The 18171-nt window shown below is 44.7% G+C and overlaps 1 protein-coding gene across 1 annotated transcript; it reads left to right on the forward strand.

The window, feature by feature from the left end:
• Positions 1 to 1236: 1236 nt before the first annotated feature.
• On the forward strand, positions 1237 to 18153 carry LOC133122001 (guanylyl cyclase C-like). Its single transcript, XM_061231631.1, has 27 exons — positions 1237 to 1438; positions 1729 to 1841; positions 2691 to 2758; positions 3159 to 3374; positions 4163 to 4281; positions 4674 to 4776; positions 4976 to 5087; positions 5305 to 5440; positions 6139 to 6221; positions 6452 to 6566; positions 6974 to 7058; positions 7506 to 7608; positions 8589 to 8645; positions 9923 to 9994; positions 10360 to 10464; positions 10630 to 10716; positions 11752 to 11884; positions 12881 to 13018; positions 13397 to 13485; positions 13865 to 13956; positions 14388 to 14546; positions 15679 to 15871; positions 16283 to 16457; positions 16591 to 16689; positions 16869 to 16963; positions 17052 to 17128; positions 17424 to 18153. The coding sequence occupies exons 1-27, from the start codon at positions 1237 to 1239 to the stop codon at positions 17620 to 17622; spliced, it is 3225 nt and encodes a 1074-aa protein (XP_061087615.1). The 3' UTR covers positions 17623 to 18153.
• The last annotated feature ends 18 nt before the right edge of the window (positions 18154 to 18171 follow it).

An 18171-nucleotide genomic window follows, 5' to 3' on the forward strand; every position in this document is an offset into this window, starting at 1 on the left:
ACAAAAATGTAAACACAAAAAAATACTCACTACATTGGTTATGATCTTATCCAATGTTTGTAGCCTATTTTGTGCAGCATCCTTCATGAAGGACTTTGTCATTTTTATTTTGCACTTTGTTTCGTGCTGTGTACTTTGACCTACACATGCTCAGGAAAATCACAGTGCGTCAGAGCGTCAGCCAAATCTATAATATTATAATAATGACCGTTGACCTATAATTTGTTCCATAAGAACAGGTTGAACAGTGTCGTGCCTATAGATCAATTCGCAATATGCTGTATGTTCGTTAGTGCGTAAAATTGTATTGGGGTTGTTTAATTAAGCCTTAGTTTCAAACAGGCTTCGAAAGATTTCTAGTCCACCCCCTCTCTAGGTGTCGGTTGTTCATTAACACGCCAACGAAAGGGTAGCAAACCGAGAGGGAACAAGGCACTGAGGCAAATATAAACTGTGTTAAGTAGTTCTATACTGTTACTCAAACGCACGCTGGCAAATTGCGCCACGCTTTTCTTTGTTAATTGTTTTTTATAGGCGAAAATATCCACAGGAATCCCCATGGACGCGGCCGCGTGGAGTTTGGATTTAATCATTTAGACTTTTCTAGTTTTACCTTTTTTTCAAACCAGGCTAGAATTGGAAGCCACTTTAAGTCTGGGATCAAAGGAGGAAATACATCTGATTCTCTTTTATTTAACGGCTCAAACAGCATACATGTGCCTTAATATACAGTTATTAAAACCATACATGTATGCTTATTTTAATCTTACAAAGAGTGTACGCCAATGGCGGAAATCATGCGGTTTAAAATAAATTATTTGTATGATTTTGTGTAAAAAAAAAAAAAAAAAAAAACGACCAGAAGTGAGTTGTAGACACCTGGTGCTGTTTAATAAGGCAAATTCTGTAAAATTCTCGCGCTTTTTTAAGTTAATTCTTTGGAATATTTCTGCGCGTCTTAATTTCGCCAATGCGTAGCCCTAACATGGGGAAAAGTATATAGAATAATGAATTAGCGTAGGTGTGACAAAAGGATTCTCCGTAAAAAATAGAAGAAACACCCTGCATTGAAGTACGAAAGGATATAAGCAAATAAGGACGACATCTTAAATATTTGCCAAAACCGTACAACTTTGGGATTTATTTTAATTGGCGAAATTAATCAAATTTGGCATATTTATATGTATAAGGAAAATACGAATGGAATCGTATGCAAATTTGATTAAAATTGAGAATATGAATTGCTGTGGGTGGCTGTGGGTTATTTCCTTTATGCTGATTGTTATCCGAAGTCTATCGATGAACACCTGTCCGCAAGGGAAGGATTTAATCAACGTGGTGCTGTTGGACGACAACGACTCACCATGGAGTCTGGGTTTTGTGAAAAGTGCAGTGGAAGAGGCAACTATGTACGACCATGAACTGAATGTTGCAGCAGGTAACATTAGCACAAACACTGTGCAAAGAATGATTACATCTGCTAGTGAAGCGTGTTTTGTGACACTGTTCTTTTTTTAATTTTTTATAATATGTTGTTCTTCGTAAAAATAACCCACATTCATGTTTATTAATTATTGTTATGATTATATTTTGGACGTTGCTCTTGAAATATGAGTTCCCTGAGCGGTTATGTTTCCCAGTTGAACAGTGTTTGCGGAATTAACATTCCCGCCACAAATTTTTAACTTCATTAAATAAATCCCTTACGCCTATTCTCTGGGATTTTAGGTGTGGACTTTAATCTGACGGCCAGTTACGATGGGTACAAAACCAACCAGTACCAACGGAAAGGCTGTGGAAGCAGCACCTGTGAAGGTGTTGAGAAGCTGAAGACTCTGACTGTGAGTGCACCTACCCAATATTGTGGCACCCCACAACTGCTTTTCAACAGGCCAATCATAGACCTGATGTAGCCAGTGACACCTACGCAAAACACAGTGGCCTTATCACACCATCACCATCATTAAAGGAAAGAAAAAAAAGTATTTGGGGCTACTTGGTGGCTTGGTCTACTAGGAACTGTTCAATATGTGGTATTAACCCAGTGCTGACTGTGTTGACACATAATTGGCCTCCAATCCCGCCTGCAGCTGGTCAACTGGATGCCCAGAGTCTGCTCACTCAAGCAGTCCACGACATGCTCATGTCACTTGTGTTTATGTCTGGTCATCATGAGGATTGCTGTGTGAAGAGAAGCATTGGCTTAACATCACATGTTTTGGAGGGGAAATCATGATTTTTGCCGCAATGAGCTTGGCTGGTGAAAACAATTGGCCATTTCACATTTGGAGTGAAAAGAGGTAGAAAAAAGAATGTTTAAAAGTCTTGAGTGGGTGGCCGGTTCACTGGGGCTGCATGTGTACTCCTCCGGTGTGCCCAGTTAGAAGTGGGGACCCTGTAAAATCCAGTTTGAAATGACCAGATACCAGCTGTTTCAAAACATAGCTTGAGCTGGTCAAACCATGTTGAGCTGGGAGCTGGTCTGAACTGGTCAACCAGCTCCAGCTACCAGCTGTTTCAAAACCTGGCTCAAGCTGTTTTTTTCGGTAGGAGACTGGTGTCACAGACACCGTGCGCGATATTGGGTGTGGCAAAATCAGAAGAAAAGAAAAGAAAGATAGTTTTTGAGTTGGTCAGAAACTGGCTGCTCTGTGTAAATGCCTTCGTTTGTTCGTCACTCTGCCTTTCAGACCGAGGGCAGGACAGGCTGTGTTCTGCTGGGACCCAGCTGTACTTACGCCACTTTCCAGATGGTGGAGTGAGTACTGTGACATCCTGCCAATCACCTTTGTGTCCCTCTCCTTGCTGTTCTGGTGTGTGTACCTATCTGCCTGTTGCCTTGTGCAATTACAATCTGTTCAGAGGGAAAAACTGAAAAAACATTTGTGTGCAGGCAGACGGCAGCACACAGTCTCCCCAATACTTTCTAGTGAAAAATATTGTGTCACACACAATGGCGAGGCAAGCTTGCATTATAGGCTTATATTATAGGCTTGCATTATAGTCAGGCTTATTCTGTTTCATTTACTTTTTTTAAAACAGAACTTTATTAAGTACATATTTACCTCGTATTTCTTGCCCTTCTCTTACAGTGATCTTTGTTAATAGTATGTGTGATAAGTAGTATTTGTAATGTTACTTGTCTGTTTCTGCCTCAGTACGGAGGTTGGGCTGATTATGGGCTTGCCCATTATCTCGGCCGGGAATTTTGGGTTGTCATGCGACTTCAAGGACAACCTGACTCGTCTGCTCCCACCTGCCCGGAAAATCTCCAGCTTTTTTCTTAATTTCTGGGAGTATTCCAAACTCCTCAAGGAAAGCTGGACCACAGCGTATGTCTATAAGAAGGCAGAACAAACGGAGGACTGCTTCTGGTGAGTTTGTGTCTACAGTGGCAGACCGGGTCTGATGTTACTGCTCATAAAGTGGTGTCCGATAGAGCGAGCGGTGAGATTGGTAAAGATGTGCTGTAAACACAATGTTCTGGCTCACTCATGCAATTATTTGGCTGCATTTCTCTGAAAGTATATGGCCCTGTTGGCAGATTGTTGACAGATCGTGTTTCTGTATATCTGGATATGTGATTGTGTGTGTGCACTTGGTTTTTAGTGCATTGCTCTTAAGGCTGGCTTATACTCTCTCAAATTAAAACACAGAATGTTCTTGAACGTTCTAACGTCACCCAACATTGGCTGTGGTCATTGTTTCATTTAAAGTATATTTAATTTATGAAGTATAAACCGAATGTCACTACGACCAGTGATGTCGCTGGTTGCAGTGACGGTCATCTGATGGAGTATAAACCAGTCCTGAGACTGAGATGTGATTTCTCTGAGTTGTTCTGCTCAGCGTTCCGTCTCAACCCAAAGAGCACGGTTTCTCTTGACTCTTCCATGCTTATTATGGGATGCTGTGTACCTGTCGAATGCTGGAGCTTTGAAGTTCAGACGTGATATATCGCACCAGGGGAATCTGTCCCAATGCCTCTCCGGATGCTACCCATATTGGATGTTGACATGTCTATTCCATGTCTTAATTTCTACAAATATTTTATGGCTTTGGATTTGTCAAGGAACTACATAAAACAACAGTGAACAGGGAGCATGTGAATGTTCTGGTGAAAATACTGAACCTCACCTCCACATCTGCCCTGGTGTCTCAGGTACATCAACGCCCTGGAGGCGAGATCGGCTGCGTTCTCCTCGAGCGTGGAGAGGTTTGTCCTGCAGAGTCCAGAGGATTTGCATTCAGCAATCAATGATAAAAAGAGGGAAAGCAACGGTAGGGCACGTCCTCCTCCTGTGTCTCTGCTTCTCCATCTCTCCATCCTCTCAGTCTCAGCCTCTTCATCTTCACCTCTCCCTTCACCACGATCAGCATCCACCAAGATCTCACTCTGTGCAGGTGTAGCAGAGACCAGCCATTAAAATAATGACTTCTTATGACTAATTTTATAGCGATTTCAGGGCAAGGGAACACAGTTGCCTTGTGCTTTACGCATAGGCGTGTGCGGATACAAGCATTCAGATCACACCAGGATTTCCCATTATAAAGGCACGGGCAAACTCTCTCTTCTCTCTTTTCTCTCTTTCACTCTTGCACACACACACATGCAGTATATGCACATGCTATCATACAGACATTCACATTGGGATTTTCTCCTCTTTGCGCAGTGTTCATTCTCTGTGGGTCTCCAGACGACATCGCCAATCTGACCAAGGACATCGATCGAAAACTGCACCTTGAAATTATCTTCATTTTGATCGACCTTTACAAGTCAGTCTCATGCTCTTTTTTCTTTTTGAGAATTTCTGTATCTTTGCAGAAAGTTCAGGAACTCTGGTGCTTAGTCAGGATCACAAGACTTCACATTACCTTTGTAATTGTCAATTATGTTGAAAATGAGGTTGATGGTTATGGTGATGGATGCAGTGATAACAAAATAATGAAGTGCTTTGTTTTTTCCTTATGCCAGCCCTACCTATCACCTTAATACCACATCCAGCCCTCACATGGAAAATGTCCTGGTGCTTACTATGCCCAATAGAAACTTCACAATTCAGGATGACCCATCTGGCAATGAGACGGTCAGTAATGGTGTTTGCAAAATAAATAATTCAAGGAAAGTTTAGAACTGGCTGGTACATTTGATGTAAAACGCTAGCAGTGATACCTCTCTGAGATTAAGGTGTGAGACAGTCTCTGTCCAAATCCCTGAGAATCACACTCTCAGGTCCCCTCCCTGTACTCTGAGCCCACCTGTTGCCTCGTGACTGCAGGTGTTCACACTGTCCTGTGTCCTAGGTGATGAACGACTATGTGTCAGCATACCGAGATGGGGCGCTGCTGGTTGGCCAGGTGGTTAGGCGGTTGTGGAAGAAGCCTGGTCTCTCCAAGTTTTCCATCAACATGCATAACTTCCGCAATCTCTCCTTCACCGGTAGGGCCGAACAGCACAGCACAAACAGCACTGTAACAATAACACTGTGAACAGCACTGTACCAATAGCACTGTGTGAACAGCACTGTACAAATAGCGCTATGTGAACAGCACTGTACCAATAGCACTGTATGAACAGCACTGTACAAATAGCATTGTGCGAATAGCACTGTGTGAACAGCACTGTACCAATAGCACTGTGTGAACAGCACTGTACCAATAGCACTGTGTGAACAGCACTGTACAAATGACACTGTGCAAACAGCACTACGAATAGCACTGTGTGAACTTCACTGTACCAATAGCACTGTGTGAACAGCACTGTACCAATAGCATTTTGTGAACAGCACTGTGCGAATAGCACTGTGTGAACAGCACTGTACAAATAGCACTGTGCGAATAGCACTGTACCAACAGGACTGTGTGAACTGTAACAATAACAATTGCAATGTGCATTGTACAAGGCATGAAAGCTTTAGGGCAGGTTAGGCATTATGTTTTTTTTTCTGTTAATGTATTGTAGTCTCTTGCTTTGCCCCTGTAGGGAATTAGTGCATCCCTGATCTGTGCACTTGTGTTTGTGGCGTAAATTTCTAAAGTGATATAAATATAGTCCAGTTAAAAAAGTGAAAGTGTGCCTTGGTTGTGTTGAAACAGTTCAGATGTCACAATAATGCAGGTTATTGTATCTGTCTGCAGGTTTGGGTAGGCACTATGTTCTGGATGAATATGGTGACAGGGATGTGGATTTCTCTGTGATGTACACCACTGTGGACATGGAGGTAAACAGCTGCATGAAAAACAATTGTGTTAAGCAATTGTACTGTATATTCATTCGGTTACTGTGGACGAGCCAGGGGTCCAGGTTCATGGAGTTTGTACCATTCTGAAGCGCCATATCATTAAAGGCACTATCTTTATTACACGTGCTAATGAGTGGCAGTGCCAGCTACCTGCTGAGCTGCACGGCTGTGATCTTACCGTATGCGCCTTGTCTTTCCTCCCCATGCAGTATAAGACCCTTTTGGAGTTTAACACGTCCACCAGCCAAATCTCAGTCAAAGATGACAAACCGGACTTTTTCTGGCCCAATAATGTCCTACCAAGTGACGTCCTCAAACAAAGCGGTAATGAGATTTCTGCCACGTCTTGCACATCCACTTCTGTGCCTTCTGTGCTTCTGTAGAGGCAGAAACATGGCAGGGTATTGTGGACCTCTCTGGACAAGAACATCAGTTGAAGACGTTTTACACTTTTTTGGAGGGAGGGGGGGTTGACACTTTCTGTGGGTAAGCTAGGTAGTAGATGACTATCTGGTTTATTGTTTTATTGTGTTTATTGTTGTTGGTAGCAGAGGTGGAGTAAGTAGAAAATTGGATCAGTTTGTGTGTGCAGGTGTGTGTGCGTGTGTGTATATGTGTGGGCGTATTGTTTTGCTTTACCTGTCTCTAGCTCTTGTGATACAATGCTAATTGGCTAAAAGTGTCTTCCTAAATAGTTATTGTAATTGTAAATTGTGTGATTTTGTGTCCAGGTTACCTGCAGGTTCATAACATCGTAGTCATTGTGCTGAGCATCACTGTCGTGATGGTGGCTGTACTTGCTTTCATCCTTTACAGGTAAATGTGCCCCCCGCCCACCCTTCACCTGACCTTGAGTCTCAACTCTCCTCTCTCATATTGTCTCCTTTTCCATTTCTTCCGTCTCCTTTTATCGTTTTCATCACCAGTTCAGTTCATTAGGAAGTGTGTCTCTTCTCTCTTTTTACCGTCAGAGGATGAGCCTCATGACATCACGTCCTTAGGTTAAATACATAGGTGCGTATCTTATCTGGCAAGGTCTGGTATGGATGCAAGCTTCTGTTCTACATCAGCACTAAAACAGCTGACTCAACAAATAAAGGCTAAAGATCCTGATTAGCTAAATCTGCCACCACACCACACCGGCCCTTCCTGGATAAGATTGTAAACCCTAACATTGATAGACTTTGTGTGAGCATGATGTATATTTCTGAAGTTTCTGATTGGTGAACAGAGCGTCTGGCAACCCTTCTCATTGGTCAACAGGCAGAACAGGAAGGACCGTCAGCGACAGAAGGAATGGTCTCACATCAACCCCGACATGATCACCACAGTAGAACCCAACGAGCAGAGCTTTGTGTCCCTGAAGGTGAGCCCAATAACAGCTCTTCCTCTCCTCGACAGTGGCCATGATACAAGTCCAGTATAGAAGAGGTGTTCATCATCAAGCCTTTTTAAAACAGATGGGCACTGAAGCACTCCTCACATACACATTTAAATCTACAGAATGTGTGGGTCTTCTCTCACACATCTGGCTGGGGTAGGTTCTTGGTGCGGTGGTCCTGACTATGCCAGTGCAGTCTGTGGTGAGACATTTTAGCTGGCTGACATGTGATTGGCTGTATCTGTTGCCATAGTGCAGGGAGGGAGCATTTCAGGAGCCTCTTTGGTTCATCCAGTGTTTTCAGTCTGCTGGTGCCAGTGTAATCCTGCAGTCTGCCAGTGGGATACCTGCCCAACTCAGCTGGCGAACAGCTACTGGCTGCATGTTGGGGGGTTTGGAGGGGGGGGGAGGGGGGGGGGGGGGGGGGGGGGCGCACATACTTGTGAGTACTCTGTTGGAGGAGACTGAAGCAATGGGACAGGCTTAGTGTCACAATTAGCCATTTCAAATTGGTGAAAGAAACAAGAAGTAATGGTTGTCTTTATCAATAGATGTGTTTGTCATGAATGCAGCTTTGGACCCTATTGCCTAGACTAGATTTAGTCAACTATATTTCCCTTATAACCGAGTCATTAGCCACTTATAACAAGTTCACAACCTTGAGACAGCTGGCTTCGTTCCACCTAGAATTAATGGTTTGAGTCTGCCAGGGTTTCTCAAGCACATCTAGCTAGGCATGTAGGGGTTATGTGCTCGAATTGGTAAGTTAATTTCAGGTACTTACTAAAGTAAGTGATAATCCTCTCCCCTGATCACTTGCAAGTGACTTTGAAGTGACTTAGTTAGTAACATAGTCCCTCGCTCTTGAAGAAGTGCATGTGCTAAAACAGGATAAAAGTGTATGGAATAAGGCCTTGAATATTTCTGATTGTGTGGCTGAGTGTTCTTTCTGGGTGTTTTTTTAGATTGATCAGGACCACAAGAAGAATGACCGAATCCGCCGTGGGCGCTACGACAAAAAGGTGCAACTGACATTTTCATTTGTATGCCTGCTCTGCTCAACCTTCTCATGAGCTGCCAGCTCCTCTACTGTGATGAGGGAACATCTGTCATTTAAATAATAGATTATCTATGGTAACCAGAGGTTCAGATTCAGTGCGGTTTCCTTTGGTTCTTTTTCTTCCTTGACTTACTTTACTCTATTACGGGAATGTCAGGCTCCGGTCTTGGAGGTCTACAGTGTCTACCAGTTATATGACCGCTCGAACAGCCTGGAACAGAGACTTGCAGTCAAATTAAATGGTTTCAATGGGAAATAAGGAGGAAAATGCATCATAGTGACAGGCTTATGGGTTATTCTTTTTTATATATAACATTTGTCAGGGATGCAGGACAGAGGAACCAAACGCAGAATCAGGGATACGGTAAACGGCAGGCTTTATTCAGAACAGGCAGATCAAGAACGTAATCTGAGAACAGGCGAAGTCGAAAAACCAGGTAGTCAGTCCAATAGCAGGGCAGCAAGAAGCAGAATCCTAAATAAGCAGGCAGAGTTCGGTAACGGGTTGGCAGTCCAGACAACAATCCAGAAGAGCAATGTAAAAAAGTCTAGGTGAAGGTTGAAAACAGGAAATCCAAACAGAACAAGAACAGAATAACACAGGTGAAGAAAAAGGGGACGTGGCAGCTAGAACTGGGCACAGGCAAATAACAGGTACAGCGTCAGATACAGGATATGACAAACTAGCAACAAGAACTGAAAAGGACAGGCTTAAATACAAAACTAATGAGCACACAACAAGTAACAGGTGAAACGAATGACGAGACAGAAAGGAAATGCAATGCCCGGTCCCTCATTTATGGAATACAATCAAATAATACATTCATGCAAAAACCTATAACTGGCCACAGCATGACTCTCCTGCTAAGAGAGATATCAAGGTTAAAAAATCGATTGGATAAAGAGTCAGCAAACCGCAAATTTACCCCAAGACGTAAATTTGCTGCTGTTTGAAAGGGAAAAAAATAAACACGAAGGAAGCGAAAGGTGTCCATCCAGGAATTCAGTTTGACACCCATGCCCTAGAAGGTACAAGGAGTTTCCGGCGCTATGTTGTGGTTCATTGAACCTCATGAAAAAGGATTTCTACATCCTCCAGTTGCCACTGGATTGTAGTTGGTCACACCTCTATTGTTAAGAATATAGAGCTGACCATCAGTTCAGGCTGTGGAATCTGTTGGCCTGGCCTGTGGAATGGTACAACAGAGTGATGACTGTCTGCTGTTTTCACTGTTACAGATTGTGATTCTGAAGGAGCTGAAGCAATCAGACGGCTACTTCAGCAAAGGCCAGAGAATAGAACTGAACACTGTAAGACTGAAATGCCTTTACTTCTCTCTCCTGTGCATCTGAATATTTTGCGTACACTGTCCTGCAGCTTTCTAAGAAAATGCTATGTTCCAAACATTCTGGAGAACCTTGACTGTCTCGCATGCTTCCTGCTCCCCAGGTTTTTCTGAAGAGTAGTCTATTACTTCTTATGTTACTTTATTTAACAAAATACATGTTTGGAAATCTCCAATGTTCTCTTTTCTACTGGCAAACTATGCAGAAAATCATAAGCAATAAACATCACCAAGTAATCAAGATGTCTAAGACTTGCACAATAGTATATCTCTCATCCTGTCCTTCTGCTGGTCTCTCCTCCTCTCTTCTGTCTCATTTGTCCCCATCAGCTCCTGGCAGTGGATTACTACAACCTGACCAAGTTCTATGGCACAGTTAAGGTTGAGAATGAAGTGTTTGGAGTATTTGAGTATGGAGAGAGGGGGTCCCTCAGGGTAAGATGAGTCACTCATTCACACACATGTGAACATGCATACAGTACTTACATATGGTCACATATACTTGAATATACACACACGCATACACAATGCAAACATGCACTACACACACAACTGCTCAAACTCTTTCTGAAGATCTGAAACTCTTTCTCTGATCTGTAGTATGTGCTGAATGACAAGGTCTCATACCCAGAGGAAACCTTCATGGATTGGGAGTTCAAGATCTTTGTCATGTATGACATTGCCAAGGTAAGTTGAGATTATTTTTATTGCTGTGTGCCGGGCATTGGCTATGCTAAATTATGGATCCTTATAAGTTCTGACAAAGCAAAAGCCTGTGACAAAACAGGTGAAAACGGTTAAAGGTACAATAGGATAAGATTTTCGTGTTAAAACATTGTTAGAAGACCATTGTAAATCATTGAAAAAAGCTCACTGACTCACCCTGCATAGTCCTTAAATTTGGGTTTCAAAATATACAGTTGACGCACCGACACTCTGTACCAAAACATTAATTTTAGCTCATAGGTTGACGATTGGTTCTAATTGCCACAGCCAATGGCATTCCAACGTCAGCCTGTTCACAGAGAAGGGGGAGGAGTAAACAGTGTTGTGGTTTGAAGGTGTTTGTTGCTGCAATTCCTCTCTTGACCATTAGGAGTCAGAAATTACCTATTGTACCTTTAAGCCTGACAAATAATTACAGAATGTGTCACTTTCAATAATCATGTCTGCTCAGACAGTGCAAAAAAGTAGTTCAAATATATTTTATTATAATAAAAACCGCATGTGAAAGTGATGGAAGTGTCAGACAGAAATAAGTGAGTTGTGAGGTGTGTGGCAGGCAGTGTGTGGTGAGGTGTGTGTTGTGAGGTGTGTGGCAGGCAGTGTGTTGTGAGGTGTGTATCAGGCAGTGTGTGGCAGGCAGTGTGTGGTGAGGTGTGTGGCAGGGAGTGTGTGGCAGGCAGTGTGTGGTGAGGTGTGTGGCAGGCAGTGTGTTGTGAGGTGTGTGGTGAGGTGTGTGTCAGGGAGTGTGTGGCAGGCAGTGTGTTGTGAGGTGTGTGTCAGGCAGTGTGTGGTGAGGTGTGTGTCAGGCAGTGTGTGGTGAGGTGTGTGGCAGGCAGAGTGTTGTGAGGTGTGTGTCAGGCAGTGTGTGGTGAGGTGTGTGTCAGGCAGTGTGTGGTGAGGTGTGTGTCAGGCAGTGTGTGGTGAGGTGTGTGGCAGGCAGTGTGTGGTGAGGTGTGTGGCAGGCAGTGTGTTGTGAGGTGTGTTTATCCCCCCCAGGGCATGTCCTACCTGCACTCCAGCAACATCCAAGTCCACGGCCGCCTGAAATCCACCAACTGTGTGGTGGACAACCGCATGGTGGTCAAGATCACCGACTTTGGCTGCAACACCATCCTGCGCCCCGGCAAAGGTGAAACTCCCTCTCTCTTTCCCGCTTTGTGTGTGTATATTGTGTCAGTGAGTTTGTGTGTGTGTGTGTGTGTATGTGTGGCAGTGAGTGTGTGTATGTGTGTGCAGGTTTGTATGTGTGGCAGTGAGTGTGTGTATGTGTGTGCACATATGTATGTGTGGCAGTGACTGTGTGTGTGTGTCTGTGTGGCAGTGTGTGTGTGTGTGTGTGTGTGTGTGTGTGTGTATGCGTGTATGCAGGTAAATGTGTGCGGCATAAATTAAATATGAATGTTGGGCTTGTACTGCACTGCAGCTCTGTTTTCATGAAATCCCCTCCAATATTTTGTTTGGATACAGAAATTTAGGGGCCAGCCAACCCCCTGTGGATTTTCAGTAATCCTGTGAAAGGGTGATTGCCATTGTTCCGTACTCGGCTTCTAATTTGGAGCAATGTGCATTTCAACATAATTGCACTTCAGGGAGATAAAAAATATAATATAATATAAAAATATATATATATATATATTACGGATGGTGCAGTGGGTAGCACTGCCGCCTCACAGCAAGGATGTCCTGGGTTCGAATCCCCGTCGGCCGGGGCCTCTCTGTGCGGAGTTTGCATGTTCTCCCCGTGTCTGCGTGGGTTTCCTCCGGGTACTCCGGTTTCCTCCCACAGTCCAAAGACATGCTGATTGGAGAGTCTAAATTGCCCATAGGTGTGAGTGAATGGTGTGTGTGCCCTGTGAGGGACTGGCGACCTGTCCAGGGTGTATTCCTGCCTTTCGCCCAAAGTATGCTGGGATAGGCTCCAGCCCCCCTGCGACCCTGTTCAGGATAAGCGGGTTAAGATAATGGATGGATGGATAAATAAATATATATATATACTTCGTAAGTGAGTTCAGTGTGTGGAATTCTAGCTTCTCTTCATTTCTGGTCCTTCATCCCTCTCTCCTTCTCTCTCTCCCTCTCTCCATCTCTCTGTGTCCCTCTCCACCTCTCTGTGTCCCTCCCTCAGATCTGTGGACGGCGCCGGAGCACCTGCGGAAGGAGGGCATCTCTCAGAAGGGTGACGTGTACAGCTTCGCCATCATCTGCCAGGAGATCATCCTGAGGAGGAACCCCTTCTACACAGAGGTCTACTCTGACCGAGAGGGTGAGCGCGCGTGCTTGAGTCACTGCGAGAGTGAGTCACTGCCGAAGCCCTTCGACCTGCGGGGTTGTTGCCCTGCACAACCCTGGTGCACAGAGCTACCTGCCTGTCACCTTGTCTCCGTGGGCACAAAGAATATATAATACAGTGATGGTTATAAAAATATTACACCTTGGTTTGGTCAATTCCACCATAGTAGATTATGGCTCATTTATACTCTGCCCAGCAACACAGTGCACATGATGCAAAGGGTCCCCCCTGCTGGTGAATTGGAGTACTTGCAGACAAATATAATTTGTTTTGCTTGTTTACAGAAGCCATTCTCATGTATCCTAGAGTCAATGTTAGCCTCTGCCTCCCCGTCTCTCTTCATTTCTATAGAGAAGATGTACAGAGTCCAGTACCCGGACTCCTCCACCTGTTTCTTCAGGCCGGACCTGAGATTCGAGAACGCTGGAGACAGGCTGGAGGTATGAGGGCGGAGCCCTCGCCTTTTCACTTCAGCTGAGGAGATGTTCTTCTGATTCAGGGGCTTGATTTGTAGCACTGCAGCCCCCCTGCAATAGAGCTGACTTTGCCCTAAACTGTTGTCTAGAAATGGGTCCGTGTTATATTTGTGAGCAAGTCATGTATGCACACAGTGTGTGTGTGTTAACCTGAACTCCATGGGTGCACAGTATGTATGTGTCCCTGTGCGGCTGTGTACACTGGCTGTACTCCCTGCACTATGATGTCTATCTGAATGTCGACCTGTACATTGTGTGTGTTGTGTCTTTGTCAGCTGAACATATTGTGTCCAGTCTGTTTTGCTGACCTGCATATGTGAATCTCTGGCTCCTTGCATCTCAGGTATACACACTCATAAAAAGCTGCTGGGATGAGGACCCAGAGAAGAGGCCTGACTTCAAGAAAATAGAGGGCTGTCTGGGCAAGATCTTCAGGTAGCTTCACGGTCGTCATGGTGCTGAGATAAATGTTACCCTGGTGTTACCATCCAGCTATGATCAGTTTGAAATTACCACCTACCAGCTGGTCAAACCATGTTGAGTGTAGAGCTGGTCTGAACAGGGTCACGACAAAATGTAGTCAAACATTTATTTAAGTGGAAACAGCAACGTGTTGAACATCCTCTTGCAAACTGTTTGAACATGCCCCAGGTCAACCAGCTACCAGCTGATTCAAAACCTAGCCTGAGCTGTTTTTTCAGCAGGGTATACACTCACTGCAGCTGTGTGTTCTCCACAGACTCAGACATATCAGATCCACTCTTCCTGGTAACTATTATATTTCTTTACAGATCAGGGAGTGCGGCCCCCAGTCCCCTTCCATTTTCACTGATGTCAGCTAGCTCTCGCTTCCCGGTGTTTTCCAGTAACCTGAGTGACCAGGCCAACGAGAGCTACATGGACAACCTGATCCGCCGCCTGCAGCTCTACTCCCGTAACCTGGAGCACCTGGTGGAGCAAAGGACGGCGCTGTACAAGGCTGAGAGGGACAGGGCCGACCAGCTCAACTTCATGCTGCTGCCCGGGTCAGTGTAACTGTGGTACTGTGCTATTAGTGTGTTAGCAGTGTTTGTGTGGTACTGTGTTACTATTAGAGTGTTAGCAGTGTTACTGTGCTATTAGTGTGTTAGCAGTGTTACTGTACTATTTGTGTGTTAGCAGTGTTACTGTACTATTTGTGTGTTAGCAGTGTTACTGTGCTATTAGTGTGTTAGCAGTGTCACGGTGCCATTGTGCTATTAGTGTGTTAGCAGTGTTACTGTGGCACTGTGCTATTAGTGTGTTAGCAGTGTCACTGTGCCATTGTGCTATTAGTGTGTTAGCAGTGTTACTGTGGCACTGTGCTATTAGTGTGTTAGCAGTGTTACTGTGCCATTGTGCTATTAGTGTGTTAGCAGTGTTACTGTGCCACTGTGCTATTAGTGTGTTAGCAGTGTTACTGTGCCATTGTGCTATTAGTGTGTTAGCAGTGTTAATGTGATACTGTGCTATTAATGTGTTAGTTGCGTTAGTGTGGTACTGTGCTATTAGTGTGTTTGCAGTTTTAGTGTGGCATTCTGCCCGTTCACACAAATAACAATAACTATAAATGATAACTATAGCAATAACGATGTGAGCATCCACGCTGATGAACAAAAAAGTTCAGTAAATAGCCATTTTGAATGTGAAGCCTTATAAATTCGGATGGATTTTGATTGGCTGTCAGTGGTTATCATTCTTGCAGCTGGAAAAATTGCTCTGAAAGTGATCCCAATGATGCCGTTCTGTCATTGTGATTATAGTTGTGGTGACTCCACCATCCACTTGATTTTCAAAACAATACATGTATAGTTATATCTATTGTTCTTGGTGTGGATGTGCATTAAGTGTGATGCCGTGTTAACAGAGTTAGTGTGTTAATGTGTGAGTGTGCTAACAATGTTTGTGTATTACTGACATGAAATTGACATTTTAAATTGTGTACATTAAATTTGGCTGTAGCACTATCACGTATAAAAGTGCAAGTTCCTGTCTCAGCAGTTATTATAAGGATGTCATTTTGTTCTAAGTGTGGGCATCAAAGTTGGAAAACCATGCCAACAAAGAGACCTTACATAAACATTGCACATTCATGCTGGTGAAGTGTTGAGTGATAAAGGCCCCCTGCCCCATCCACAGTCCTGTGGTGCGCTCCCTGAAGGAGACGGGGAGCGTGGAACCCGAACTGTTCGACGAGGTGACCATCTACTTCAGTGACATTGTGGGCTTCACCACCATCTGCCAGTACAGCACGCCTATGGAGGTGGTGGTCATGTTGAATGACATCTACAAGAACTTTGACAGGATCCTTGACAACCACGATGTCTACAAGGTGCCCCAAGTGTTCACACCTGTTGTCATTTGTGCTCAGTAGAGACTGTTGGGTTAGTACACCCCAGGATACTGATTTAGACGTAGTTTCAGAAGTTAAGGTTAGGCACAGTGGCTTTAGAACGTATTCAGACCCCTTCACTTTCTGCACACTTTACTGTGTTGTAGATGTAATTTTAAATGGATATGCCAATCAATCTACACTCAATAGCTCATCATGACTAAGTGAAAACATGTTTTTAGAAATTTTAGCAAATGTATTTAAAAAAAACCCGAAAATCTCTTATTTACAAAATTGGACATAGTTTAGAAAGACACACACCTATGTTTTTAAGGTCCCACAATTTACACAAAAACCAAGCGATGAAGGCAGCAGAAGGGCTCAGTTTCCGGTCTCCTCCCCCCCTCTCAGGTGGAGACGATCGGCGACGCCTACATGGTGGTGTCGGGGCTCCCGCGGCGGAACGGGAACAGACACGCGGTGGACATCTGCCACATGGCCCTGGACATCCTGGCCTTCATGGGCACCTTTGAGCTGCACCACCTGCCCGGGCTGCCCGTGTGGATCCGCATCGGAGTGCACTCCGGTACCAAGGCCCCGTCCACCACACACACACACACACACACACACACACACACATGCTCCTGCTCATGGGAACACACAGCCCTGAGCTTGAAGCCAACTTAATGCCGTGTGTGTGTGTGTGTGTGTGTGTGTAGGTCCATGTGCAGCTGGAGTGGTGGGGAGCAAGATGCCTCGGTACTGCCTGTTTGGAGACACAGTGAACACTGCCTCACGCATGGAGTCCACAGGACTACGTAAGCATGACACCACTGCACACTCTGCAGATACGACACCCATCGGAAACCATTGCACACAGACGGCACACAGACACAAGTACACAGAATATCACATGATCAGGAATGTTAAGCTGTCAGCGTGCATAGGACTGTGGATGAGCACCCTTCTGTAGTCTGCCTTTGATCCTTTTCTTTAGCACTGCGGATCCATATCTCGCAGCCCACCATCAGCATCCTCCAGAGGACGGACTGCAAGTTTGAGTTTGAGATGCGAGGGGAGACCTACCTGAAGGTCAGTGTATAGGGGAGCGGAGGGGGAGAGCATCGACGGAATGCACAGAGCACCTCACCAAATCTGCCATGACCCCTTTGTGTTTCAGGGAAAAGGCACTGAGATCACCTACTGGTTGACTGGTGTCACAGGGAAGGATTACAATTTGCCAACACCCCCAACAGCGTGAGTCCACCCCTCTTATCACAACATTCATGTCTCACCTGCCTTGTTATTCCAGGTAGTTAGGAATGCCTTTGAACTTTGTAGATGCTGGTAAAATATGAAAATGCTCCTGCAGATCCCTGAGACTCTACCATGAAATATGTCACTAACCGAAAAGCAAGATGAAATAAGATTGTTCTTCTCAATGTTGGTGACAGTTGAATTGACAGCAATTTGCAGGAATGTCACAAGCCTACTAGTGATGGTGATTTTCTCTGCCATCTTCTCCTCTCCGCTCTTTCTCCTTGCTTCACAGTGAGAACTTTCAGCGTCTGCAGCTGGCAGAGATGATCCTGCCCATTCTGGAGAAGCGCACGCCAGGCACCGATGGCATGGAGAAGAGGAAGACCCTTTCGACTCGTCAGAAGAAAAGGGAGAAGGACAAGCACATGGTAGACTTCCAGCCAGAGTACCTGCACTTGGCTACCGTTGACAACCTCAACACATACCTGTAATTGCTAAGGTAGACCCCTGAACTTGGCCTATGCCTGAGGCCCCCAAACAGGCTACAAACCTCAGCACAAACCTGTAGCTAATCCCACAGACAACCAAGATCAACACAAACCTGTAGTTAATCTCACAGACAACCAACTTTAACACATACCTTCCCTGCAGTAAAATCCAGCTCTGCCAGCTTGAAAATTGAACTGGTTACAATGGTCAAAAGCTGGTCTAGCTGGATATGAGCTGGTCATAAAGCTGGTCTATCTGGGTATGAGCTGGTCAACCAGCTTGTGCTGGTAGCTTGTCTGAGCTACCAGCTACCAGCTGTTTCAAAACATATCTTGAGCTGGACAAACCATGTCTAGCTGGGAGTTGGTCTGAACTGATCAACCAGCTAAATCATGTCGAGCTGGGAGCTGTTTCTAAACCTAGCTTGAGCAGTTTTTTTCAGCAGGGTGTAGCTAATCCCCACAGATAGCCAAGTGATGGAGAAGAGAGAAATCAATGTAGACCTGTTAGTACAACAGCAAGGGACACTTCGTACTTTCATTGGCATTCAC

This window comes from Conger conger, chromosome 2 (genome assembly GCF_963514075.1).
Source record: "Conger conger chromosome 2, fConCon1.1, whole genome shotgun sequence".
In the NCBI taxonomy this organism is placed as follows: Eukaryota; Metazoa; Chordata; class Actinopteri; order Anguilliformes; family Congridae; genus Conger; species Conger conger.

Coding starts and splice junctions, on each gene's coding strand:
- LOC133122001 (XM_061231631.1), top strand. CDS start 1,237: ATGAATTGCTGTGGGTGGCTGTGGGTTATTTCCTTTATGCTGATTGTT. Junction 5,088..5,304: donor ACCCATCTGGCAATGAGACG/GTCAGTAATGGT, acceptor CCTGTGTCCTAG/GTGATGAACGACTATGTGTC. Junction 11,885..12,880: donor CATCCTGCGCCCCGGCAAAG/GTGAAACTCCCT, acceptor TCCCTCCCTCAG/ATCTGTGGACGGCGCCGGAG.